Here is a 27,660-nt window from a genome sequence, read left to right on the forward strand (position 1 = left end):
ATTTTCAGATGAGTGGAGATTGCATGTAGAGCGAACTGCAGGCGAAGGTGTGGCGATGTGAATGTGCCCTCCTGACTAGGATGCCTGGGGAAGTACTAGAGTCGAGTCAGACAGGGAGGAGAGCAGATGTGTGGGCCCACAAAATGGGAGACAAAAGGTCGACAGGTGTCCCAGGGCCTTGAACGTTGCTGGTGCTCAGTAGATGTGGACTGAATGAATGAACGAACGCATGCTGCTGACACCAAAAACCAAAGCCATGCCACCTGTACACGGCCCTCCTTGTGCACATGTACACCTGTGAAGAATGTTGCTGCTGCTCCAAACCCTCCTTGTCTGATGTGTGGAATGGAAACCTGGGGTCAGAGCACAACTACTGGGCTAAGACATGACAACTGCATGTCCCCAGTGCAGTGTGCAGTCTGAACAGGTCACCTGCAGTATGTGCTCATGACCACGTGTATAGTCTAACTCAGGGCAGACTCACCCATGACAGGACCACATCTCAGAGCAGCAAGAGGGGGCAGTATCGTATAAGTAAACTGGGAGTATCTCTCCTCTGTCTCCTTCCAGCTTGTGGGTGCTAATTACCTGAGCCAGTGCTCAAGTCAGTTGAAGATAAATGACCTTCCTGGATGTGGTGATGTGTCTGACTTGCGAAACGGTCCAGTGGGTCTTGGCTGTGTGTGGTGGGTGCATGGCACCCTGCTCTTGGTATATGCTTCAGTGGAGATTCTGGTGGCCTCAATCAGCCAAAAGCAGTGGAGAAACAATGCCCTTTCTAGCAGATGCTGCCGAGAAGGTGAGTGTGAATCACCTTTTACAACTCAGGGCTCTCCTGGAAATATACATCTCTCTGCCCCTTCTCTAACAGCTGATTGTGCTGTGAGTGTCTCACTTTCTACTGTGTTTTGTTTTATAATCTGCTGCAAATCCTTTTTCAAATGACATGGTAGAAAAGAACAGACATGCTTGGTAGCTCAATGTTTCAAAGACACTCAAGTCAACTGCCTCTCCAGCAGCTCTGGGGAGGTCAAATGCATTGTTTGCTCGGCAAGCAGCCCTTCCTGCTTTGGCTTCTGCACCTGTGCTAAATCAGTGCTTCCCAGACTCTGAGATTTCAGGGACTGGTCAATAAACAAGCAGATGAACTCAGTGAATTGTTAGAAAGCAAGCACCCTTGTAACCACCACCAGGCCAGGAATAGAGCTTTATCCACATCCCCAGGTTCCCCACTCCCCTCCTTCCAACCTCTTGACCTTCACCGAAACCACTTCCGTGAGTTTCTTTCATTGTTTTATCACCCACGTGTGCATCCCTATACTCTATAGGGTAATTTTACTATTTTTAAAAAACAAACCCACTTTATTTATTTATATTTTTGGCCTCACCTCTCGGCTTTTGGGATCTTAATTCCCCAACTAGGGATTAAACATGGGCCCCTGGCAGTGAAATCGCCGGGTCCTAACCACTAGACCACCAGGGAACTCCCTAGTTTTACTATTTGTTTGTTTTTGTTTTTTAACTTGATGCAGCTCTTTTAATCTGAAGAGTCTCCTCTATCCCTGTCTTTTCCTTACAGTTTATCTGTTGAGGAACCTGGGCTGTTTGACCTGTAGTTTTTCCACAGCCTGGGTTTTGCTAGTTTGACGCTGAGGGTGCAGTTCAGTTTGCTCTTTTATTCTCTGCATTTCCTGCAAATCAGCAGCTAGAGACAGAGACCTGATTCACCTCAGGTTGGATCCCTCTTGAGAAACCTGTATGCAGATCAGGAAGCAACAGTTAGAACTGGACATGGAACAACAGACTGGTTCCAAATAGGAAAAGGAGTACGTCAAGGCTGTATGTTGTCACCCTGCTTATTTAACTTATATGCAGAGTACATCGGGAGAAATGCTAGACTGGAAGAAGCACAAGCTGAAGTAAAGATTTCCAGGAGAAATATCAATAACATCAGATATGCAGGTGACACCACCCTATGGCAGAAAGTAAAGAAGAACTAAAGAGCCTCCTGATGAAAGTGAAAGAAGAGAGTAGAAAAAGTTGACTTAAAGCTCAACATTTAGAAAACTAAGATCATGGCATTTGGTCCCGTCACTTCATGGCAAATAGACGGGCAAACAGTGGAAACAGTGGTAGACTTTATGTTTTGGGGCTCCAAAATCACTGCAGATGGTGATTACAGCCATGAAATTAAAAGACGCTTACTCCTTGGAAGGTAAGTTATGACCAACCTAGACAGCATATTAAAAAGCAGAGACATTACTTTGTCAACAAACCTCCGTCTAGTCAAGGCTATGGTTTTTCCAGTAGTCATGTATGGATGTGAGAGTTGGACTATAAAGAAAGCTGAATGCTGAAGAATTGATGCTTTTGATCTGTGGTGTTGGAGAAGACCCTTGAGAGTCCCTTGGACTGCAAGGAGATGCAACCGGTCCATCCTGAAGGAGATCAGTCCTGGGTGTTCATTGGAAGGACTGATGTTGAAGCTGAAACTCCAATACTTTGGCCACCTGATGCGAAGAGCTGACTCATTTGAAAAAGACCCTAATGCTGGGAAAGATTGAGGGCAAGAGGAGAAGGGGACGACAGAGAATGAGATGGTTGGATGGCATCACCGACTCAATGGACCTGAGTTTGGGTAAACTCCGGGAGTTGGTGATGGACAGGGAGGCCTGGTGTGCTGTGGTTCATGGGGTCGCAAAGAGTCGGACACGACTGAGCGACTGAACTGAACTGATGAGACTCTAGGCAGTGTGTGCTCATTTACCAGGTGGTACATGGTGTCTGATGGGCACTTCTGTTGGTGTTGGCAGCCACTGATGTTCAACACCTACATCTGGTAACCAACACACTGGAGGTTGCAATATGGATATATTCTAAGCTATCATTTTGTTTTCATTTATTAGAGGGAATATTTTATAAGGATATGCTATTCTCTTATCTATTTGATTTCCGAATAGACTTTGTACAGGAAAGGTAGGGTACATATTTAATTCTTTCCTTTTATTTACTCAACTTTTAAGATAATGAGCTGGACTGGTTCCCTGCTATCCTCCGAAGGTGGCTGTTTAAAACAATTTTTATGAACTTAGAAATTAAAATCTACCTGATGGGTTTCATTTCGTGACAATTAACTGTCTTTATTGTCTCATCTTTGCTGTTGGGAGTCCCTTCAAGTTGGCTCCTGAGTTGTTTGCCTTGACTCTTGTGGCTGCTTTCTGGCATTTCCTAAGTTCCTCTTATATGTTTTCTATCCTAAACTTGGAATCAGCTATTTCTCTAAGAAGCCCTGGGTTTCACATGTGCTTTGCCCCTATGTATAAAGGCTGTCCTGCCATGCCTTGCTGTTCAGCCTCAGTTATCTCCACCAAGATGGTGACTCCTTTCTTGTCTACGGGTCCTCAGACACGTGGAATGCAAAGTGCCCTGGTGGCAGCTGGAACCTGTAGTTCCATGGACTGGGACCTGTAGAATGTAGTTCTCTGTCCCCTGGAAAGCATGTGCTCCCTTTGGAGAACAGTGCTTCCAACCGCCCAGAGCTCAGAACCACAGAAACAGGAAGCACAGTGGCCCTTGGTGGACTCTTGGAAGTGAGGGTAAGTGTGGCCACTTCTTCTTATGCCCTTTGGTTCCTGGAACCAGATATTCTTCCACAGGGACAGAGGAGCACTTGAACGTCTCTGATTTAATGCATATGCTGGATCCTGAAGGATGACATACCATTCTTGCAGATTATTGCCTCAGATGCCTTCAGAAGGCTATTCCAGGGCTCTTTGGGGCTGGTATCTTCTGGATGGCACAAGCAAAAAAAAAAAAAAAAAAAAGAGACAACTATGAATGTGTATCTATCAATCACCAGTATATCCTAATGTCATGGGCCCACTTCCTAGCTTCCTTCCCTGTGAACTGGTGTGCTGGTTGGATGCGATGGAATTCCATATCTGGGAATCAGGTACTCTCTAAGCTTCTGGATACTGGTGCTGACTGGCTCTGGGCAGGAAAGCCAAACTTATTTCAAGAGTAAATCTCTATCCCTGCAAGGATGAACTGCTGACTCTCCCTGGATGGAAGGAACCTGAGATAGTTGATTTCCCACCACGGGATTTGTTGGTCTCCTCAAGGAATAATGCCATATCTGGGGCTCAGCATTGGTTTTTTTCACTGGCAGAAGGCAGCAGCAGCTAGATGAGCTTTGGTACTTGGGCATCCATGCTGGTGGGCCTATGCATAGCCTCTACGTCTATCTTGTGATAGACAACTCCATTCATCTGCTTATTGTGCCAGTTCTAGGATAGCCAGTGACAAAGTGGCTGAGTCATTTAATCTACTTAGTTCAGTCCGCTTCTGTGATGGATGCTCTCTGGTGAGAGGTGATGAAATGACACCAAAATCTTCATACTGCCTGCCTCCTTCTAAATGTCCAATCACATGTCTACCCCAAACCTTCTTCTCCCCAGTCTTCCAGACCCTTCCAGTCCCTTGACAAGCCTGCTATACTATTGACCACTGCCGAAGAATGTGTATCTAGCCGCCTGTATACACTTCTCCTTCCATTACCAGGGCAGCTGATTGGGAAGACTATAGAGTCTGCTTGATCTTTACTATTTGCAGCTTTGGGAAGATTTTCCCTTGCTGCCCACTGTCTTTCTTTTTTTTTTTTTTTAGATTTTTCAGGGCCCACTGTCTTTCAAGGCAACTCCTGGATGTGACTGTTACACAGCCCCTGTCCTTTTTGACTTCTACCCATATACCGAGCTGACCCATCTGCAAACCAAATGAGGTTACCATTTCCATCTTACAATAAACTACTGCTGGCTGCACTTGACTTTGTCTTGGCCAGCTTGATGGAACCCAGTTTATTACAGGAAGTTCTTGCCGTATTTTTCACTTGTTGCTCATGGATAAGCATTTCATCTAAACCAGGGCCCAGTCACATGCCAGGAGCTGCTTCTCAAAAGGTATGTAATTCTCTGCTGTAGATGACATGACTTTGCTCCAAACTCACAGGGGCCAACTTTATGATTTTTTTGCTGGGTTTTGCAATGAGCTCTAGATTGCATCTTTCCCCATCACTGCCACTTCCAACAATATAGAGTCTGCTGGATCTTTTTTTCTTTTTTCCCCTAAATGCTCAAAAGATTTTTTCCTTTTTCTTTAAAGTTGAGTATTTTACTAAAATACATCTTGGTGTTGGTTGCCCTAGGTAGTGGTCTCAGGTGCATGGTGTGCACTTCTAATGTGAGGGGCCTTGGGTAGCTTTCCTTTCGTTGTGACTGTAACACCCATCTTGGAGGAAACAAGCACTCTGACTCAGGTCATACCTTTCATGGTTTGAATCCGACTTAAAATTTTAGACACCATCTTGGCATCTTCTCTGCTGATCAGAATTCCTGTAGTTCCATATGGGCCTGCTGCCACTCTGACCACTGAAAGGTCTTGTTCACAGGTGGTCTAGTAGGTCAGCATAGTCCAGTCTTCTAGCCTGTCTGTTAAAACACCCAAGAGTATTTTAACTCACTTTTCCAACAAATATTTATTAAATGTGTCAGCCACTGTTTGAGGCACTTAGGAAGAAATTGTGAGCAGATACTATATAGTGAAATACATTTCTTCAAAATCATCCAAGGTTAGGGGAGTGGGTGAGAATATAGGGAAAATAAGGCTGCCATGAATTTCTAATTGTTGAAGCTGAGTGAGGAACATGGAGGTTCATTATACCAATGGCTTTCTCTACTTCTGTATGTTTGAAACTTCCCATAATAAAAAGATTTAATAGTACATATGGTTCTTGCCTTTAGGCAGTTTGCAATCTAATGAAGAGTTAGATACTAATTTTTAAAAATCGCATGAATGTCAAGTTGCAACTCTGATAATTTCCTTGAAGATACCCAGTGCTATAAGAGCCTACTTGAGGGGTCAGGAGGACTTCCCTGAGGTTGAAGGTCAAAGTTAACTAGGCAGATGGGGAAGGAGGAGAGAGAAACTTCTAGGGAGAAGGAGCAACCTTCTGCCAAGTGTCTTCTGTGGTGGGAAGGAGCATGGAGCACACAGGACCCAAAAGGAGGTTAGCTCAGTTGAAGCAAAGGTTGGTGGGGAATGTGGTGGGAATGAGGCTGAGTGACTGCTGGAGCCCAGCTGTGTGGGGCCATCGAGACCACCTTGAGGGAGTTTTGTCTTTACCATTGGAAAGAATTGATGCTTTTGAACTGTGGTGTTGGAGAAGACTCAGAGTCCCTTGGACTGTAAAGAGATCAAACCCAGTCAATCCTAAAGGAGATCAGTCCTGAATATTCATCGGAAGGACTGATGCTGAAGCTGAGGCGCCAATACTTTGGCCACCTGATGCGAAGAAAGGACTCATTGGAGAAGACCCTGATGCTGGGAAAAATTGAAGGCGGGAGGAGAAGGGGACAACAGAGGATGAGATGGTTGGATGGCATCACTGACTCGATGGACATGAGTTTGAGCAAGCTCTGGGAGTTGGTGATGGACAGAGAAGCCTGGCGTGCTGCAGTCCATGGGGTCACAAAGAGTCGGACATGACTGAGATACTGAATGAACTGAACTGATTGGAGCTCTGAGAGGTCACGCAAGGGTTTCCTGGAGGTGGATGATGCATTCAGATTTGCATTTTGAGGAAGTGGTGTAAACCTTCCAGCTACTGGCCAAAGGGGAGATAAGAGAGATGAGAGCAGCTTGAACTAATGGTGGTAGATAGAGGGAAAGGAAAGGATTTTACAGTTGCCTCTAGAGGCAAGACTGACAAGACCTGGGCACTGACAGGTAAGGAGTTATCAAGGTTGCTTCCTAGGTGTTGGGGGTGCATCGTCTACACCCAGACTTGTGCTGTTAGCCAAGCTAAAATGTGTGGAGTAACGGTGAGTACATCTGTGCTTCATTCACCTGTGGGACACCTTGATCTGTTTTGAGCTTTCTTTACTGGTAATAACTCTGTAGGAGGTGGGACTGCCTTAGCACAACAGAATCTTTGAGCTTGAGGTTCCTTCTTGCCCTTTCCTTGACTCTGCTCTTTCCTCTGGGGTGGGGCAGTCCCTTAACACTTCTGTTTAGATTTGGATCTCAGTGATCGCAACTTCCGAAAGAGGCTTATTATAGGGTCTGACCTTTAACTTGAGCTGCACAAGCTGGACAGTTCCAGTAATCTTGAACTGTAGGATTAATTGCTAAGAACCTGGTTTTGATAGCTTGAATGCTGGCCCCAGAGCTAGTCCAAGGGCATCCCTGGACCAAACTGTTATTTTCTATCTTGGTTCAAACTCTTGATTCCTGATCTCCTGCTCTGCCTTAGTAAGTTCTGGCCTCAGGGGACAGGCAATACCACCCCTACCTCTAAAGGCAGCCATGAGCCAGGCAGTTCTTTGACTTATGATGCTTTACTTTTCGAAAATGTTAGTTACACCCAAGAACCAAACAGAACACAACACAGTAGGTTCAAGCTTTCCAGTAAAGAAACCTTTAGCCTCGATTGTGTAAGATTCTGTAAAAGCTTCCTGGTTTTGTGGTTGTGCTTCATTACTTCAGTTTTGGCATTTGGAGGCACCTCTGGCAAGAGCTGGAATTCTGTGACCTCAGCCCACTGTTGTTGCTCAGCAAGCTGTGTGATTTGCTAAGCTTAACCCTCTAGTATCATGAGAACACCTGGGTTTATATACCTTTGTAGGAAAAAGTAATCATAAAATTGAATTAAAATTGGTGCCTGGTTTTATTTGCAACAGATTCAATGTACTGAATTCACAATTGTGGGCAATGCTCATGGATAATGCTTTACTTTGAATAAGGTTGCTGAACCCCAAAGGCAAACTTTAATTTGGGAAGCTGAAGAAGCTAGATTTTAGTATTAGAATACTGTGGGTTCCACATACCCAGATAGTGTGCCTTCCTGTTTCTCATATATAAAATGAGCAATTTAGCCTTGTGTTATTGCTGTGTGCTAAAGAGGAAAGGATCTAGCAAATATATGCCTTTTGAAAACAAGTCCATAGCAATTAAGAAAGAAAATGCAATAGAAAGCATTCATATCAGAAATTGGAATTAAAAACTGTCTATTTGCAGATGACATGATCTTGTATACAGAAAATTCTAAGGAGTCTACTGAAAACTATGAAAACTAATAAATGAGCTTAGCAAGATTTCAGGATATAAGATCAATATAAAAATGAATTGTGTTTCTCTACAGGAGCAATTAAAAAAATGAAAGCAAATTATTAAAACAATTTATAACAGTATCAAAAAGAATAAAATACTTAAGATTCTTTAATAAAAGATGTATATTCTGCAAAATACCAGACATCACTGAAGGAAACTAAAGAAGATGGAAATACATAGACTATGTTCATGGATCAGAAGACTTAATATTGGTAAGATGGCAATATTCCCTAAACTGATCTATAGTTGAATGTGTGCATACCTGCTAAGTCGCTTTAGTCATGTCTGACTCTGTGCGACCCTATGGACTGTAGCCCACCAGGCTCCTCTGTCCATGGGATTCTCCAGGCAAGAATACTGGAGTGGGTTGCCTTGCCCTGTCCTCCTCCAGGGGATCTTCTGACCCAGGGGTTGAACCCGCATCTCTTATGTCTGCTGCACTGGCAGGTGGGTTCTTTACTACTAACACCGCCTAGGAAGCTCCACAGTTGAATGCAGTTCCTACCAAAATTCCATCTGACTTCACAGAAATTGATAAACTGATCCTAACTGAAAATTCATGTGGAAATTCAAGAGACCTAGAATAGCCAAAACAAGCTTGAAAAAGAACAAAGTTGGAGGATTCACACTTCCTGATTTCAAAACTTATTACAAAGCTACAGTAGTCAAGACTGTGATACTGGCGTAAGGATAGATGTATATAGATCAGTGGAATAGAATTGAATTCAGAAATAAATTCTCACATTTATAGTCAATTAAGTTTTGACATGGCTGCCAAAATAATTCAAAGGGGAAAGAACAGTCTTTTTCAACAAATGTGCTGGGATAACTGGATAGCCACATTCAGAATAAAGTTGGATCCTCTACCTAGCACCACATACAAAAGTGAACTCAAAATGGGCTTCAGGGAAGGTAATGCTCATGTGTGGTTTCTCAGCTGGGCTGTTTCTTCTCTCCAAAGTTTTGGTCAAATAGGCATTGAGCATAAATCCCATCTGGTGCCTGTGCTGGCTATGATAACAGAGATAAATCACAACCAGACTCTCCCGGGGCAGCCTCCCACACCTGCCCAGATGATGTCTTCATCGAGGGCAGAGTCCATAGACATGGTGACAAGAATGATGATGGTGATGATCGCTAACACTCTCTGAGTCAAGCACCATTCCAACCATTTTACAAGTATTACTCATTTGATTCTTATAAATATTAACCCCATTTCATAGATGAGGAAACTGAGGCAGAGATGGACTAACTTGCCACACAGCTGATAAGCAGCAGGGCTTCTGAGAGAGTGGGGGTGGAAAACTTGCAGGGGAAGGGCTCTGTACCTGTGCCAGGACTTGGCTGATGATATCAATAGAGAGAAAAGAGGCAGGCATCGTAGTCAGCTGGGGCAAGGTGACCTTGACTACAGTGGCCATGGGTCTCCTTGGAATCCTGTTGCTGACCTGCCCAAACTGGATTTAGCAGCCCCATGGAACTCTGGGCCTGCCATGGCCTCCAAGTCCCACACTGCCCTAATGAGCATCTCCTCAGCCTAGCACAGAGCAGGAGTTTGTGAGTAGTTGCTAGGGTGCAAGAGCTTGACATTTCCACTTGCTCATGGCCTGAACTCCTAACTTCCATGGTGCTTCTCCTGAAAATATGATTACAAAAGCAATAGAGTCATTATAGAAAATGCACAGCCATTACACATGTAATGGAAAGACAAGCAGAAGAGCTGGTTCTGGCTGCTAATTCAGCCTGGAGGAAGGGACTTTTTAAAGGGTTCTTGATGGTCTTTAGGATATAAAAGGTCAGGATATTCCTGCTGGAAAAAGCACATTCCACAAGGGAGGCCTCATAGTCTGTATAGGGAAACAAAGGACTTGAAGAATTTAGTGGCTCGGTGAAAGGTAAGGACACAAAGTGGGACCCTGGGGCAGAAGTGAGGGTATCCAGAGAGGGACCCAGCCACTGCGAGAGGCAGGGGTCAGAGAAGAAGACTGTCCAGTGAGAACCCCCCAGAAGCAGAATCAGCCTAGACACACTAGAACACAGACACTCCTGCTGATTTTGTCTACCACACCATGCAGAGCGGTAGCCCCTCAGCAGTGCCTCGTGCGAGATATTCTTCAGAGAAATCAAGGAGAAGGGACATTGTTTCATATTTGTGTTAATTATGGACAGAGAAAGGAACAGCTGTGGAAAGTGAGATGCCAAGGAAGTTGAGACTGGCAGGAAGAGGAAATGGGAGGAAACAGGAAAACTTGTGATTGTTTAGTTGCTCAGTTGTGTCTGACTCTTTTCCAACTCCATGAACTGTACCCCACCAGGCTCCTCTGTCCATGGGATTTTTCAAGCAAGAATACTGGAGGGGGTTGCCATTTCTTTTTCCAGGGGATCTTGACCCAGGGATTGAACCCACGTCTTCTGCATTGGAAGGCAGATTCTTTACCACTAAACCACCAGGGAACCCCAAACAGGAGAACTAGGCATCTGGAAATTCACATCAGTGTGGAGGACAGCATTGGTATTTGCACATATGTATACTTGCTTACATACATTTGCTATATACTTTCCTTAGTATAGAGGATGATGGTTTCAGCCATTTTTATTTAAATGTTAAAAGAAAGGATGATCCTGTGAGGCTGGAAGACTGCAGGATGCAGAGATAAACAAGATAAACAAGTGGAAGAAAATAAAAATCCCTCTACACCAGGTAAAGAGAATAATTCCAAACATTTTGGCATATATATTTCAGACTTTTTTGTATGCACACATGTAGTTCTGTTGTTCAGTTGCTCAGTCTCATCTGATTCTTTGCAACCTCATAGACTACAGCACTCCAGGCTTTGCTGTCCTTCACTTCTCTTGGAGCTTGCTCAAACTCATGTCCATTGAAATGGTGATGCCATCCAACCATCTTATCCTCTCTTGTTCCCTTCTCCTCCTGCCTTCAATCTTTCCCAGCATCAGGGTCTTTTCCAATGAGTCAGCTCTTTGCATCAGGTGGCCAAAGTATTGGAGCCTCAGCTTCAGCATCATTCCTTCCAATGAATATTCAATGTTGATTTAGGATTGACCGATTTGATCTCCTTGCAGTTATGAATCTAATTTTAAAAGTCGATTTAATGTGCACATCATTTTGAAGTCTGCTTTTTTCCTCTTAACACAGTATTATGAACATTCTTCTGTTTCAATAAATATTCATCTTGTATCTTTTCTAGGGGCTGGGTGATATCTTGTATGAAAATGCTAGAGTTGACAATCAAGCCTTAATGTTTTGATTTTAGTTGTATTTTTATGAAAGTTAGAAATGCTCATAGTTTGAAGAGTCAAATAATTCTATAAATCTTGCTATGAAAGATAGCAATCCCTTACACGTTCTCCCTCTTTGCCCAGGAGCAGAAGCAACCACTTTCATGTCCATCCTATTAACCTATTTATTTTGGTATTTACTTCTGCACCTCTAAACAACAGCCTTGAATTGCTATTTGTTGATTTTTCATCTTAGGTATGATTTCTTCACTTCTTGATATGGAAATTGAGGACTTATCTCACATTCCTCCTATATTCCCAGGAGACATCTCCCTATGTCCTCCTGATAAAATGATACAGTAGTTTTGACTAGATCAATGTGTAGAGTTTACATTATTATGGTTATATAAACACTGTTGATGGCTATGTGGTGTAGTAAAATATGATGAATTGTCCTTTCCCCCATAGATTTTCTTTTCTCTAGATTGCCTTGTGTTGCAGGTTGGTGTTTCCAGAGACAAAACTCTGAGATGGATCTCGGTGTAGGATGTTTATTACAAGAATGCCCTGAGGATCAACACCTGTGGATAGAGGGAGAGCAGATAGAATTGAGGTTTTAGGGGAGAAATAAGTCAGACTGCCATGCAGGCTGATCACAGCCTTGATGGATGCCCTGGGAGCTCTGGAGTCAGAGGGTAACTTAGGAATGGTCCCTTCAGTGTTCATTTTCATGCATTAGTCACTCATTTAACCCCTAACCCTTGGTCAGTTGGCAGAATCTCCTCTCAATGCATTAATTTGCACCAGATTTTCAATGCATTCCTATCTTCTCAAAGAAGTCTCTCCTGGACCCTTGAACCTACTCCAGGCTGCACTGCACTGCACTCCAGCCCCTACTCCTGGGGTTTCTGTCATTCGGGGCTCTTGTTTCAACATCACTCTGGGCTTCAGGGCCTCCCATTGTACAGAGGTTTCTGGTTCACTGTACTCCCCTGTGTTGGATATTCTGTTTTCCTGTGTTCCATGCCTTCTTCTTTCTTAGTTTATTCTGTTATTTTAGTGGAGCATATCTTCTAGTCACATCCACAGAAAGCAGAATAATGGGCTACATTTTTTTTTTGAGATTTTAAATATATGAAAATGTTGTCATTCTTTCCTTACAGATTCCTAGTTTGGAAAGACTTCTAGCTTGGAAATCCTTTTTTTTTTTTTTTTCAGTTTTAAATGCATTGCCTCGTGCCTTCTAGCTTCCAGCATTGCTGCTGAGAAGTCCAAAACTACTCTGATGTCTGACCTTTTTCTGAGCCCTGTTTTTCCTTTCTGAGAACTTGTAGACTGTTTTCTGTTTCTGATGATAAAATTTGCCTCTGTGTGTGTATTTTCTTTCATCCATTGTAGGCACATGAGGGGCCCTTTCAATTTATTTGGAAATTCATGGGCTTCATTCCCAGGAAATTTTCTTAAATTCTTTTTCTTGGATATTGTCTTCTCCTTTTTCTGTTTCATTTTATATTTTTCCTGGAATGTCTATGATTAAGACACTGTATGTTCTGTACTTCATCTTACCACTCACTTATTTTTCCATCTTTTGGTTTTTTGCTTTTATTTTTGGAAAATTTCCTCAGTTTTGTCATCTAGCACTTTTCTAGTAGAGTTTTAAAAGAAAACATGACACATAAACAGCAAAGTGTAAAAATCACAAGTGTGCATTTAGCTCAGTGACTCATCAGAAACTGAAAACACTTGCATAGCTCCAACCCAGGGAAGAAGTAGATGATGACTATTACCTGCAACTCTCTCATGCGTTTATCTCATCACCACTCACTCTCCTCCCCCAAACAATCATGATCCTAACTTCTAACACCATAAATCAATTTTGTTGTTTTCAAGCTTTAGCTTACATCAGAATCACCTGGAAGATTTGTTAAAACAGGTTTCTGGCACTCACTTTCAGAGTTTCTGATTCAGTAAGTCTATGTTGGAGTCTAAAAATTTTCATTTCTAACAAGTTACCAGGTGATGCTGATGCTGGTGAGAACTCCTGGCCTATTCCTTAACTGAAAACAAATGGAATCATACAGTGTTTCCTCTTTGGTGTATAGTTTCTTTTGTTCAAAATTAACTTTATCCTTTTTAAAAAAACATGTAGCTGAAGTTCATTCATTTAAACTACTGAATAGTATGACTGTACCCTATAGTATGAAGTTATTTATCCATTTTACTGCTGATGGTCATTTGTGCTATTACCAGTGTTTGGTTACTATGATTAATGGCGCTATGAACATTCTTTTGGAGTATTTTGGTGAAAGTGTGCACACATTTCTGCGGGGTATATACATGTAGGAGAGGAATTGCTGATACACAGTATGGGTCAAGCTCTTTTCCAAAGCAGTTGTATCAATTTTTACTGCCAACAGCAGGGTGTGAATGCTCTGCATGCTCTGCAGCCGACACAACACTTGATGTCATCAGTCTTTTTACTTCTAGCCATTCTGGTAGGAGTGCAGTGGTATCTCACTGTGGTTTATCTCATGCAAAATAGTTTTGCATTTTCATGATGACTGATATTGATTGCTTTTTCATAAGTGTATTGGTTACTTGGATATCCTTTTGGATGAAGTACCCATTCAAGCTTCTTGCTTATGTTTCTCTTGATTTATCTATCTTTTTCTTATTGACTTGTAGTGATTCTTTATATATTCTGGACATGACTATTAGTTGGTAATATATATTGCAATAATTTCTTCCATTCTATGGTTTACTCTATTAATGGTGAATTTTTATAAATGCAAACATTTGAGTTTTGTGTATGTAGTGAGAGCACCTGAAATCTATTTTTAAAAAAGCAAATTTCCAGTATATTATACAGTACTATATAACTATAGTCATCACATTGTACACTAGATTTCTGGGCTTATTCATCCTACATCACTGTAACTTTGTACTCTTTGACCAACATCTCCCCATTTCTTCCACATCTCTGCCCTTGGTAACCACCATTCTACTCTCTGCTTCTATGTATTTAACCTTTTTAGATTCCACATATAAGTGAGATTATGCAGTAGTTGGTTTATTTCACTTGGTGTAATATCCTCCAGGTTCACCAACATTTCCATAAATGGCAGGATCTCCTTATTTCTTCAGGCTGAATAATATAACATTACATACATGTATACAGAAGACACAGAGCAAGACTATGAAGAAGTGGATGTAGGAATTGATGAAGAGCTAGCAATAGCAAAGAAATCTACAGTTGAAAAAGATAAATTGTAAACTGTGCTCTCACCATTTGGATCCTATGAAGAGGGAATGTGTGAAGAGAGAATGTGAGATTTAAGTTACCTCCATTTAAGAGACTTGCCTTTGTACCGATGACTATGGCCAAGAAGATGGAATGTGCTAATTTGTCAAAAACAATGAAGGCACACTCCTGGAGATGGGGTTGAGGTCATTTTTCCAAAGCACACAGGTGGCTTAGGGGAGAAGTGGTTACCTGAATGAAAAGAATGAATGAAAGTCCATGCATTGTTAGGAAGAGACCATGGGTAATGGATGCTTGAAGGGCAACAGAAAATATCCACTACATTTCCCAATGAGTTTAAGCCTTGAATACTCTTGGAGCCCCTGCAGCACAAACAGGTATTGGCAGGGAAATTAGTTCTCAATTTTGCAGGAACTAAATAACTCTCTCTGTGATGAATTTGTCTGTTTGGTAGTCAGCACTGATTTCCAAGTCCTTCTAGAATGCCTTTCTGCACTGTATAAACTGACAAGCTAAAAAAACCTCATCATAAACAGCCTTTCTAGGCTCCCTTGCAGCTAGGATCCTGGATATGACTTATGTCTTGCCAGTGAAATGTACTTACATGAGATTGAAAAGTAGGAGTGACTCAGAGGCTATTTTCCAACTGCTTCTGGTTTTGTTTGTTTGGCTTTGGTCATGAATAAGTCTATGGAGATAAACCTGACAACAAATTTCCAGGTATTGAGATGACTCAGAGGCTATTTTCCAACTGCTTCTGGTTTTGTTTGTTTGGCTTTGGTCATGAATAAGTCTATGGAGATAAACCTGACAACAAATTTCCAGGTATTGAGAAGCAGTTGCTGTGATGGCAACCTCCTCATCTTGATTCTTGAGAGTTTAATTAACTTGTTAAAGGTACATAGACAAAAAGTGACAGAGTTCAGGTTCAGGTGTCTGAATTCATAGCTATTTGGAGAGCTCTCAAAGTCTGTCACAGTTGCACAGTTGTCACTTCCCTGGCGGGTTAGGTCTGGGTACTGATCCTGAAGAGCCAGCCTAGACCTCACCCCATTCACTGCTTCCAAACATGTTGTAAGTGCTTAGTTTTTTCTTATATATCTTCAGAGCTACTTCAGTTTCCTGCAATGAAACCTTCTCACTAACATAAGAAGGGAAACACCCTATCTCCCTAAATTCCAGGTTTCCTAATTACAATCATGCTATGGGTATGGAATAATAGCCAAGTTTCTCCCAACAAGCAGGGGCAAGTACCTGTGCTTTGGTACAGCTCTAGAAGAGCCCTGATAGAGGAAGTCAGGAAATAGAACGCCAGCCAGGTGTAGCTTCCATGGGTCCAATGGGTGTGTGGTGGGATGAGAATTGCTTGTACTATGTGCTCATTCTGCCAGCACTTGTGCTCTGTGCTTCAAAAACCTTTTCACATCCATGATTCGGTGTAACCCTGCAAGGCAAGTATAATTACTTTCAGTTTACATATGGGGAAACTGAGGATCCGAGAGGTTAACAGGACCTGATCAAGATGCTTGGAGTTGTCCACACACTTGGCATATATACATTTACAGTTTTAAATGTTCTTCTCCTAATTACAAAAGTAATGTATGTTCACTGTAGAAACTTTGTCACCCTCCCTTCGGTGTCATCGTAGCTGGATGGAAGCAGGGGCTACTTTTTCTACATGTGTATTTACATAACTGTAAAGTCTTTGCTTCTATTATATACGCTGCCCAGTTTTTTATATAAGATATATGAACTCTATTTTCTTTCTTTTTCTCTTTTTAAAAAATTTAATGGCATGAACAATATTTCAGAAATGAGAAATAATTGACAAACTGGCTTGTGTTAACCTCTTAATAAATGAAAGGGCTGAGATAGTTATCTGCAGTAAAATTGCAAAATAGATAATTGAAAGGAATCACAGGTCACATCTTAACTTATTATCTCATTAATAGGCTCTATGAGCTAATTTAAAAGGATTATAGCATCTCTCATATCAGTAATCTAATATGACGATTTTAATGACTGACCAGCGTGTGTGTGTGTATATGTATGTGTGTGTGTGTGTTTTGGTTGCCCATTCTCTTCCCACAGGCTTTAGGCAACAGTTAAAAATGTGGCCACAAAAATTTAGAAGATGTTATCTGTTGCCTGTCTAGCCTAAATTGGTCCAGGATGATAACTCACTATAATCAGGTGTCCACATTTTCCAGGCAGCATAAGAAATGCATGTATACTCTGGCTTAAAATGAACTACAAATAAGACTCCCATTGAAAAGTCCTATGATCTTCAAAAATGGCTGGGATCTAGATTTCATTCAATTTTAAGTTACTTTTGTGGTCATGACAATAAAAACTACTTCTGTTCCAGTCCTCTTCCTCCTCCTCCTTCTATTGCAATATATTAATAGTTAAATGGCTCACAACTAAAAAGTATAAAGACAGTCCCTGAAACTTCCCTTCCATCCTTTATCTCCACCTACCCAGCCATCTTCCTAATTTCTTATATATCTTTCTATAAATTCTTTATGTATATACAAGAACAAACAAATATAGATTTTTGTTTTTCTTTCTGTTTTCCCACAGAAAAGGTAAAAATATATATACATTGTTCTGTAGTTTGTTTTTGTGTTTTTCATTTAAAAGACTATCTTGGAGATCTTTTCATATGCAAATATATAGAGTTTCCCCCTTCCTTTTTATAGCTATGTTAATGTTCTATTTTATGTATGTCATATACTTTATATTTCTGCCTGGGATTTTTTGCCATTTAGTTGCTTTTAATCTTTTGCTGCTACAAACAATGCTGTGATGAATAGCTTTGTATATAATGTCATTTCATACATGTGAGAATTAACATGTATTAAATGTTTTGTTTCAGTTCACTTCAGTCGCTCAGTCATGTCTGACCCTTTGCGACCCCATGGACTGCAGCACACCAGGCCTCCCTATCCATCGCCAACTCCCGAAATTTACTCAAACTCATGTCCATTGAGTCGGTGATGCCATCCAGCCATCTCATCTTCTGTGGTCCCCTTCTCCTGCCTTCAATCTTTCTCAGCATCAGGGTCTTTTCCAATGAGTCAGTTCTTCGCATCAGGTGGCCAAAGTATTGGAGTTTCAGCTTCAGCATCAGTCCTTCCAATGAATATTCAGTACTGATTTCCTTTAGGATGGATTCGTTGGATCCATCCTAATTCGTTGGATTTCCTTGCAGTCCAAGGGACTCTCAAGAGTCTTCTCCAACACCACAGTTCAAAAGCATCAATTCTTCAGTGCTCAGCTTTCTTTATAATCCAACTCTCACATCCATACATGACTACTGGAAAAACCAAAGCTTTGACTAGACGGCCTTTGTTGGCAAAGTAGTGTCTCTGCTTAAAAAGATGCTGTCTAGGTTGGTCATAACTTTTCTTTAAGGAGTAAGCGTCTTTTAATTTCATGGCTGCAGTCACCATCTGCAGTGATTTTGGAGCCCCCCAAAATAAAGTCAGCCACTGTTTCCACTGTTTCCCTACCTATTTGCCATGAAGTGATGGGACCAGATGCCAAGATCTTAGTTTTCTGAATGTTGAGTTTTAAGCCAACTTTTTCATGCTCCTCTTTCACTTGCATCAAGAAGCTCTTTAGTTCTTCGTCACTTTCTGCTATAAGGGTGGTGTCATCTGCATATCTGAGGGTATTGATATTTCTCCCAGCAATCTTGATTCCAGCTTGTGCTTCATCCAGCCCAGCATTTCTCATGATGTACTCTGCATAGAAGTTAAACAAGCAGGGTGACAATATACAGCCTTGATGTACTCCTTTTCCTGTTTGGAACCAGTTTGTTGTTCCATGTCCAGTTTTAACTGTTGCTTCCTGACCTGCATACAGATTTCTCAAGAGGCAGGTACAGAATGAAGAAGGTATACAGTACAGAATGAAGCAGGTCAAAGGCTAACAGAGTTTTGCCAAGAGAATACCCTGGTCATAGCAAACACCCTCTTCGAACAACACAAGATAAGACTGTAAACATCACTAGATGGTCAATACCGAAATCAGATTGATTAAATGTTTATTTAATTTAAATAGATATTTTAAGACTGCTTTTTGTAGAACTTATGTCAGTGTATACCCTCATCACTAATATTTAAAGTGCCTGTTTCCCTAGACTTGCCATGAGAATGTTGTCAAACTTCGGATTTTTTGTGTCATATGTTTAAGATTTATTTACATTTCTTTTAATTGACCATTTTTCTATTGTCTGGTAAGTAACTGGTCTTTACTTATTGATACCTAGGGGCCCTTTACATATGAAAGAGATTACTCTTTTGTGATCTGATATGAAAACATTTCTCTCAATTTCTTATTTATTCTTTAACTTTACTTATAATGTTAAACATTAGAGTATTTTTTTTTTTTTTGGTATGGTCGATCTTATTAACTGTTTATAGCTTCTGGATTTGGGGTGACAAAAAGATTTTCCTTACTATAAGGTGAAAGGTATTTTCCCATTTTTCTTTTAAAAGTGTTGAGGTTTTTTAAAAGTTAACTGTTTTTTTTTGCCGCATGTCTTGCAGTATCTCAGTTCCCCAACCAGGGATCGAACCCAGGTCATGGCAGTGAAAGCCCAGAATCCTAACCGCTAGGCCACCAGGAACTCCCCAAAAGTTAAATTTTGTATTCTTTTGAAGTTAACTCAGTGAGGCATGAGGAATGGATTCAACTTCATTTTGTCTAAGTGGCTACCCATTTGTCCCAATGCCATTTATTTAGTGGTCCATATTTTTTCCAATGATTTGAATGTCAGCTTTATTACATTGTGTCTATGTATGATTTCTGGATATTGTATCCTCCTCCATTAGCCTGTCTGCCTTTGTATAGGCCAGCATTGCACTGTGCTGATTGCTGAGATTTGATGACATCTTTTACCAGCACTAGTACTGCTGATCTTCCTCCCCTACCATGACTCTTCCTTTTCATACTTTTTATCACTGTTCTTGCTCCTTTCTTGTTCTATATAAACTTTAAAGTCAACTTATCTAATTTTTTTAAAGCCTAATAGATCACATTAAAATTTTGAATTAAGTTATGGAGAACTGACATTTTTATGATGTTTCATATTCCTGTCCAAGAGCATGTAATATTTCTACTTGTTCAAGTTTTCTTTTGGATAGTGTTTAGTAGTGTTTTGAAATTTTTTCTTTACATAGAACTTGAGTATTTCTTGTCTTTATTTCCAGGTATTTAATTTTTTGTTGTTTTTGCAATCGTAAATAGTCTTTTCGTCCATCGCCCCATTTATATTGAGAAAACTTGATTTCTACACATTAATTTTGTTCCCTACTAGTTTATTGTATTCCTTTATTGCTTGTTAGTAGTTTTTCAGTTGATTTTCTTGAGTTTTTCAGATATCCAACGATATCACCTGCCATATTTCCTCTCTTCCAACTCTTATACCTCTAATTTATTGTTGTCTACGTGATTTGACCATTATATTCTGTAAACTGTAGTAAATTGAAATAATCATCTTTGTCTTGTTGCAGAGTTCATTGGAAATGCTTCCAGTATTTCCCATTAAGTTTGATGTTGGCTTTTGGATTGGGATAGATTTTTTCCCTCATGTTTAAGAAGTATCTATTTGTATGTTATTGATTTTTTTTTAAATTGAGGATGTTTGTTGTTTAAAATCCCTTTACAATCTATGAAGGTGGTCATCTGATCTTCCTCCTCAAATCTACTTATAAGATTAATTATGTAAATAGATCTCATAATATTAAACCACCCTTGCATCCTGAAATGTATCCCACTTATTTATGATGCTGAATTTTGACTGCTAATTTTTTGTTTATAGAGTTTTTTTATTGGTGGTAATAAATAATATTGATCTATAGTTTTCTTTTTTGTGTACAATATTATGAAGCTTGGGTATTAATGATATACTTCCTTCATAGAAAGAATTTGAACTCTTTTTCTATGCTCTGGAACAATAAAAAAAACATTGGAATAATTTGTTTTTTAAAAGCAGGAATTCTTCATTAGAATTTTTTCTGTCAAATTATTTTGTTGGTCCTGACACTTTCTTACGAGGTAGGGTAGCTCTTTGACAACTTCTCTTTTTCTCCCATGCAAATTGATTTCCATCATTTCTCTCTCTTCTGAAGCCAGTTTTGTGTGCATAGCTCTTCTGATGTTTAGAAATCTTGGATTTTCTTCTTATAAGTTGCCTTTTATGACATCCTTCATCATCCATTTCTTTAGATAGTATCTGTGGCTTCCCTACTATGAAAATAATAAAACTAGTTCATATCCTAATACAAGACCCATCCTGGCAGCTGAGCTGTGGCAGTGCAGGAAGAGAGCAGGGTCTCTGTACGGGGCACTACGGAGACCCTGTGCGTCCACAGAGCATGTTCCTATGGTGACTGCACAAGTGTTAACTCTGGCCTGAGCACTGGGACAGGAACTGCCAACACTCAGGCAGTAAACTTTGTCAGTAAATTATTATGAAGGAAAAGCAAACACATGCACGTGGCAGTCAAACATAGCAGAGAGTTAGAATTCTTTGAGGAGTTTAGAGTCTCTGGTTTTTAAAACTACTGTAACATTGTGAGGCAAATGGTCACAAGCTTAGAAATAGAAATCAAATATAAAAATCATTCGATTAGATAAAAAAGAACAATTTTTACATATGAGGCTTCTGCTCAACCAATTATTAACAAGGAAGACAATTTAAAAATTAATTTTCCTTATAATTAAAGATATAGCAATGAATATATAAACATGTATTTTGAATTGTACACAAATCATGAAGCCACTTTTGGTTTCTTAATTGACCCTCACAAATTATAGGAAATGTGAAAGAAAACAAGAACTGCAAATTATGAGCTGGTTCTGCCCACGTGTTTGGTCTATGGTACAACTAATGCAGGCAGGGGAGCATCAAAAGTTTTTAAATAAGAATTATCTTAGGGACTTCCCTGGTGATTCAGTGGCTAAGACTCTGTGCTCCCAATGCAGAGGCCCTGGGTTTGATCCCCGGTTGGGGAACTAGATCCTGCATGCCACAACTAAGAATTCCCATGCCAAAACAAAATCCCACATACCACAATGAAGATCAAAGATCCTGAGCACCAAAACTAAGACCCAGCAAAGCCAAATAAATATGTAGATAAATAAATAAATATTTTAAAAAAGAATGATCATGTTTAGATTTTGACAGAAGTGTTGGGGATGAATACTCATTATGTCTCTTGTCTGTTGGATGTAAGCTCTTTGAGGGCAGGGCTTGCCTCTCATTCATCATTGTACCTCCCATTGTACCTAGCACAACACCTGGTGCACATTCAGGCTACATGGGGCAATGGTTAGGAAGGAGGATCTGATGCCAGATATCCTGGCACCAAGACCTGTTCTGCCACCTCCTACCAAACTACAGAACTTCTCTTCACTTCAGTTTCTATATCTGTGGAATAAGGATAATGATGATGTCTACTTTGTAGAGTTTCCATGAGGATTAAATGAACTAATGCAGGTGAAGTAGTTAGTATCTGACATTTAGTATTAACTTAAATGTTAACTACTATCACTTAAAAAAAATTATTTATTTACTTGGCTGTTCCAGGTCTTAGTTGCAGTATGTGGGATCAGTATGTGGGATCCAGTTCCCCAACCAGGGATCAATCCCAGGCCCCCAGGCTTGGGAGTATGAGTCTTAGCCACTGGACCATTAAAGAAGTCCCAAATATTACCACTTTTAAGGAAAAATTTATTGGAAGAATTTTTAATCCTCTGTAAGCAAAAGAGAATGTTGGTGAAGTTTTCAGAGCCATTGAAGAAACAGAGTCCTGGTATTTAGACCAAGATAGCACCAACTTTGTGAATAAAACAATCATTTGTTACTTAGGCTCCCAAGAGGATTCAACCCTACCCAACTGTCTTTTTCCCATCTTACTCACAGGGTCACCTTCTACCCAGCCAAGTTTCCTAATGGAAGCTTATCTGGAACTGAAGACGAATAGTTTTTGCCTGTAAAAAGCAGAAAATCCAGTTCAAAAAACTTCAATGAGCTACTGCTTCACATTCATTATGATGGCTATTGTTTAAAACAACACAAAACAGATTTTTGGTGAGGATATGGAGAAACTAGAATCCTTGTGCATTGCTGATGGGAATGTAAAATGGTTTAGCTGCTATGGTCATTAGTATTGTGGTTCCTAAAAAAATTAAAAATAGAAACATCATATGATCCAGCAATTCCACTTAACGAATATCTACTCAAAAGTACTGAAAGCAGGCACGCAAATAGATATTTGTACACCCACATTCACAGCTATATTATTAAAATAACCCCAAAGTAGAAGCAACCCAAGTGCTCATTGACAGATGAATGGATAAGCAAAGTGTGGTATACACATACAATGGAATACTATTCAGCCATAGAATTTGTGCTACATGAAATAAGACAGATATTAATACTGTATGATTTTATTCATATGAGGTACTTCAGTTCAGTTCATTTCAGTCACTCAGCCATGTCCGATTCTTTGCAACGCTGTGGACTGCAGCACGCCAGGCCTCCCCGTCCATCACAAACTCCCGGAGTTTATTCAAACTCATGTCCATTGAGTTGGTGATGCCATCCAACCATCTCACCCTCTGTCGTCCCCTTCTCCTCCTGCCTTCAATCTTTCCCAGCATCAGGGTCTTTTCAAATGAGTCAGTTCTTCGCATCAGGTGGCCAAAGTATTGGAGTTTCAGCTTCAGCATCAGTCCTTCCAATGAATATTCAGGACTGATTTCCTTTAGGATGGACTGGTTGGATCTCCTTGCAGTCCAAGGGACTCTCAAGAGTCTTCTTCAACACCACAGTTCAAAAGCATCAATTCTTCAGCGATCAGCTTTCTTTATAGTCCAACTCTCACATCCATACGTGACCAATGGAAAAACCATAGCCTTGACTAGACGGACGTTTGTTAACAAAGTAATGTCTCTGCTTTTTAATATGCTGTCTAGGTTGGTCATAGTTTTTCTTCCAGGGAATAAGCATCTTTTAATTTCATGGCTGCAGTCACCATTTGCAGTGATTTTGGAGCCCCCCAAAATAAAGTCTGCCACTGTTTCCATTGTTTCCCCATCTATTTGCCATGAAGTGATGGGACCAGATGCCAAGATCTTAGTTTTCTGAATGTTAAGCTTTAAGCCAACTTTTTCACTCTCCTCTTTCACTTTCATCAGGAGGCTCTTTAGTTCTTCTTCGCTTTCTGCCATAAGGGTGGTGTCATCAGCATATCTGTTATTGATAGTTCTCCCAGCAATCTTGATTGGAGTAGTCAAATCCATAGAAACAGAAAGTAGAATGGTGATTGCCAGGAACTGGGGCTGGGTGGAAGAGTGAATAATTACTGTTGAATGAGTACAGAGTGTCAGTTTTGCAAGATGAGAAAAGATTGGATGGTAGTGATGGTTGCACAACAGTGTAAATATACTCGATGCCATTGAACTGTGTACTTTCAGTTCAGTTCAGTCGCTCAGTTGTGTCTAACTCTTTGCGACCCCATGAATCGCAGCACGCCAGGCCTCCTTGTCCATCACAAACTCCCGGAGTTTACTCAAACTCATGCCCATTGAGTCAGTGATGCCATCCAGCCGGTGATGCCATCCAGCCATCTCATCCTCTGTCATCCCCTTCTCCTCTTGCCCCCAATCCCGCCAAGCATCAGGGTCTTTTCCAATGACTCAACTCTTCACATGAGGTGGCCAAAGTATTGGAGTTTCAGCTTCAACATCAGTCCTTCCAATGAACACCCAGGACTGATCTCCTTCAGGATGGACTGGTTGGATCTCCTTGCAGTCCAAGGGACTCTCAAGAGTCTTCTTCAACACCACAGTTCAAAAGCATTAATTCTTCGGCTCTCAGCTTTCTTCACAGTCCAACTCTCACATCCATACATGACCACTGGAAAAACCATAGCCTTGACTAGACGGCCTTTGTTGGCAAAGTAATATCTCTGCTTTTTAATATGCTATCTAGGTTGGTCATAACTTTCCTTCCAAGGAGTAAGCATCTTTTAATTTCATGGCTGCAGTCACCATCTGCAGTGATTTTGGAGCCCCAGAAAATAAAGTCTGAGACTGTTTCCACTGTCTCCCCATCTATTTCCCATGAGGTGATGGGACCATTTGCCATGATCTTAGTTTTCTGAATGTTAAGCTTTAAGTCAACTTTTTCACTCTCCTCTTTCACTTTCATCAAGAGGCTTTTTAGTTCCTCTTCACTTTCTGCCATAAGGATGGTGTCATCTGCATATCTGTGGTTATTGATATTTCTCCTGGCAATCTTAATTCCAGCTTGTGCTTCTTCCAGCCTAGCGTTTCTTTTTTTTTTTCTTTTTTTTAGTGAAACAATATTTATTAATTCCATGAAGAGACAACTACACATTCAACCTCCATAATGGCCATGTTAATAAGTTTTAGGCATCTTGGGTTAGAATCCAAATTTGGCCACGGCTTCTTAAGAAAGACCTTGGACGGAAGCCTGCGAGGGAGAGTGGTGATCGCTGCCCCGTCCAGTTGTCCAGATGCCCAGCGCCAACGCCAGCCGCAGGAGTCAGGAGAAGCCGCGGGAGATCATGGACGCGGCGGAAGATTATGCAAAAGAAAGATATGGAGTATCTTCAATGATACAATCACAAGAAAAACCAGATCGAGTTTTGGTTCGAATTAGTGATTTGACAGTACAAAAAGCTGGTGAAGTTGTTTGGGTGCGTGCAAGGGTTCATACAAGCAGAGCTAAAGGAAAGCAGTGTTTCTTAGTCCTACGACAGCAGCAGTTTAATGTCCAGGCTCTTGTGGCGGTAGGAGACCATGCAAGCAAGCAGATGGTTAAATTTGCTGCCAACATCAACAAAGAGAGCATCGTCGATGTGGAAGGCATTGTGAGAAAAGTGAATCAGAAAATTGGAAGCTGTACACAACAAGATGTAGAGTTACATGTTCAAAAGATTTATGTGATCAGTTCAGCTGAACCCCGCCTGCCCCTGCAGCTGGACGATGCTGTTCGGCCTGAAGTAGAAGGAGAAGAGGAAGGAAGAGCTACTGTTAACCAGGATACGAGATTAGACAACAGAGTCATTGATCTTAGGACATCAACTAGTCAGGCAATCTTCCGTCTCCAGTCTGGCATCTGCCATCTTTTCCGAGAAACTTTAACTAACAAAGGTTTTGTGGAGATACAAACTCCTAAAATTATCTCAGCTGCCAGTGAAGGAGGAGCCAATGTATTTACTGTGTCATATTTTAAAAATAATGCATACCTGGCTCAGTCTCCACAGCTGTACAAGCAAATGTGTATTTGTGCTGATTTTGAGAAGGTTTTCTGTATTGGGCCAGTATTCAGAGCTGAAGACTCTAATACACACAGACATCTGACTGAATTTGTTGGCTTGGATATTGAAATGGCTTTTAATTACCATTACCATGAAGTTGTGGAAGAAATTGCCGACACTTTAGTGCAGATATTCAAAGGACTTCAGAAAAGGTTTCAAACTGAAATTCAGACGGTGAATAAACAATTCCCATGTGAGCCATTCAAATTTTTGGAGCCAACTTTAAGACTAGAATATTGTGAAGCATTGGCTATGCTTAGGGAAGCTGGAATTGAAATGGGAGATGAAGAAGATCTAAGTACACCCAATGAAAAACTGTTGGGTCGTTTGGTAAAGGAGAAGTATGATACCGATTTTTATATTCTTGATAAATATCCATTGGCTGTAAGACCTTTCTATACCATGCCTGACCCACGAAATCCTAAACAATCCAACTCTTATGATATGTTCATGAGAGGAGAAGAAATACTGTCAGGAGCTCAAAGAATACATGAGCCTCAGCTGCTAACAGAGAGAGCCTTACATCATGGAATTGATTTGGAGAAAATTAAGGCATACATTGATTCCTTCTGCTTTGGAGCCCCTCCTCATGCTGGTGGAGGCATTGGGTTGGAACGAGTGACCATGCTGTTTTTGGGCTTGCACAATGTTCGTCAAACCTCAATGTTTCCCCGTGATCCCAAAAGACTTACTCCTTAAAGAAAATGTTTTTTTATTCTTTCCAGTAACCTGCTATTAATCAGGCTGTACCTTAGGTACTTAAAATATGCAATAAAATAAATGTCTTATCCAAAGTGCCACAATTACTTTTGGACTAATTCAGTGTACGTTACTTTAAAAGAGAAGATTTTTATAACTTTGGACATGCTTCAGTAGGAAATGGTTAAACATTTTAATGAAAAATTCATATTATTATGTTAAAAGTTCATTTTGCATTACTAAAATAAATGTTAAACAACAATTTTAAACAGTTAAAAAAAAAAAAAAGAAAGACCTTGAAACACTGCACACCGATGTTCTTTTCAACAAATTTGTCTTCAGGACCAATTAACATGACGCTTTTTCAGTTTTAAGCTGTTCTATTTACAGTTTTCATTAATAAAGAATGATCTCAAAATGCTGGGACTGATTTAAGACTTAAAGTTTTGCTATATCAATCTTCACAAAATATTTCAAAACTGAAAAGGAAGAAAATGTTGTTATGTGCATGTATTTTTATATAATCAATCAGAATGCAGGTTTCTAAAATTCAGCCTAGCGTTTCTCATGATGTACTCTGCTTATAAGTTAAATAAGCAGGGTGACAATATACAGCTTTGACGTACTCCTTTTCCTATTTGGAACCAGTCTGTTGTTCCATGTCCAGTTCTAACTGTTGCTTCCTGACCTGCATATAGGTTTCTCAAGAGGCAGGTCAGGTGGTCTGGTATTCCCATCTCCTGAAGAATTTTCCACAGTTTATTGTGATCCACACAGTCAAGGGCTTTGGTGTAGTCAATAAAGCAGAAATAGATGTTTTTCTGGAACTCTCTTGCTTTTTTGATGATCCAGCAGATGTTGGCAATTTGATCTCTGGTTCCTCTGCCTTTTCTAAAACCAGCTTGAACATCTGGAAGTTCTCGGTTCATG

The 27,660-nt window shown here is 40.5% G+C and overlaps 1 protein-coding gene and 2 long non-coding RNA genes across 3 annotated transcripts; 2 read left to right on the plus strand and 1 right to left on the minus strand.

The window, feature by feature from the left end:
* The first annotated feature begins 511 nt into the window (after positions 1–511).
* Positions 512–25,172, plus strand: LOC122694591. The gene is made up of 2 exons (XR_006341210.1): positions 512–799; positions 25,044–25,172. It is a non-coding gene; the product is annotated as an uncharacterized LOC122694591 (long non-coding RNA).
* LOC122694587 lies at positions 25,018–27,346 on the minus strand. The gene is made up of 2 exons (XR_006341209.1): positions 27,026–27,346; positions 25,018–25,168 (listed from the first exon to the last, which is right to left on the minus strand). It is a non-coding gene; the product is annotated as an uncharacterized LOC122694587 (long non-coding RNA).
* Positions 25,178–26,992, plus strand: LOC122694583 (aspartate--tRNA ligase, cytoplasmic-like). Its single transcript, XM_043903490.1, has one exon. The coding sequence runs from the start codon at positions 25,225–25,227 to the stop codon at positions 26,728–26,730; it is 1,506 nt and encodes a 501-aa protein (XP_043759425.1). The 5' UTR covers positions 25,178–25,224; the 3' UTR covers positions 26,731–26,992.
* Positions 27,347–27,660: the final 314 nt, after the last annotated feature.

This window comes from Cervus elaphus, chromosome 1, assembly GCF_910594005.1.
Source record: "Cervus elaphus chromosome 1, mCerEla1.1, whole genome shotgun sequence".
Lineage (NCBI taxonomy): Eukaryota > Metazoa > Chordata > Mammalia > Artiodactyla > Cervidae > Cervus > Cervus elaphus.

Excerpts from the sequence above, each read along its gene's own strand:
- LOC122694583 (XM_043903490.1), top strand. The coding sequence starts at position 25,225 with ATGCCCAGCGCCAACGCCAGCCGCAGGAGTCAGGAGAAGCCGCGGGAG.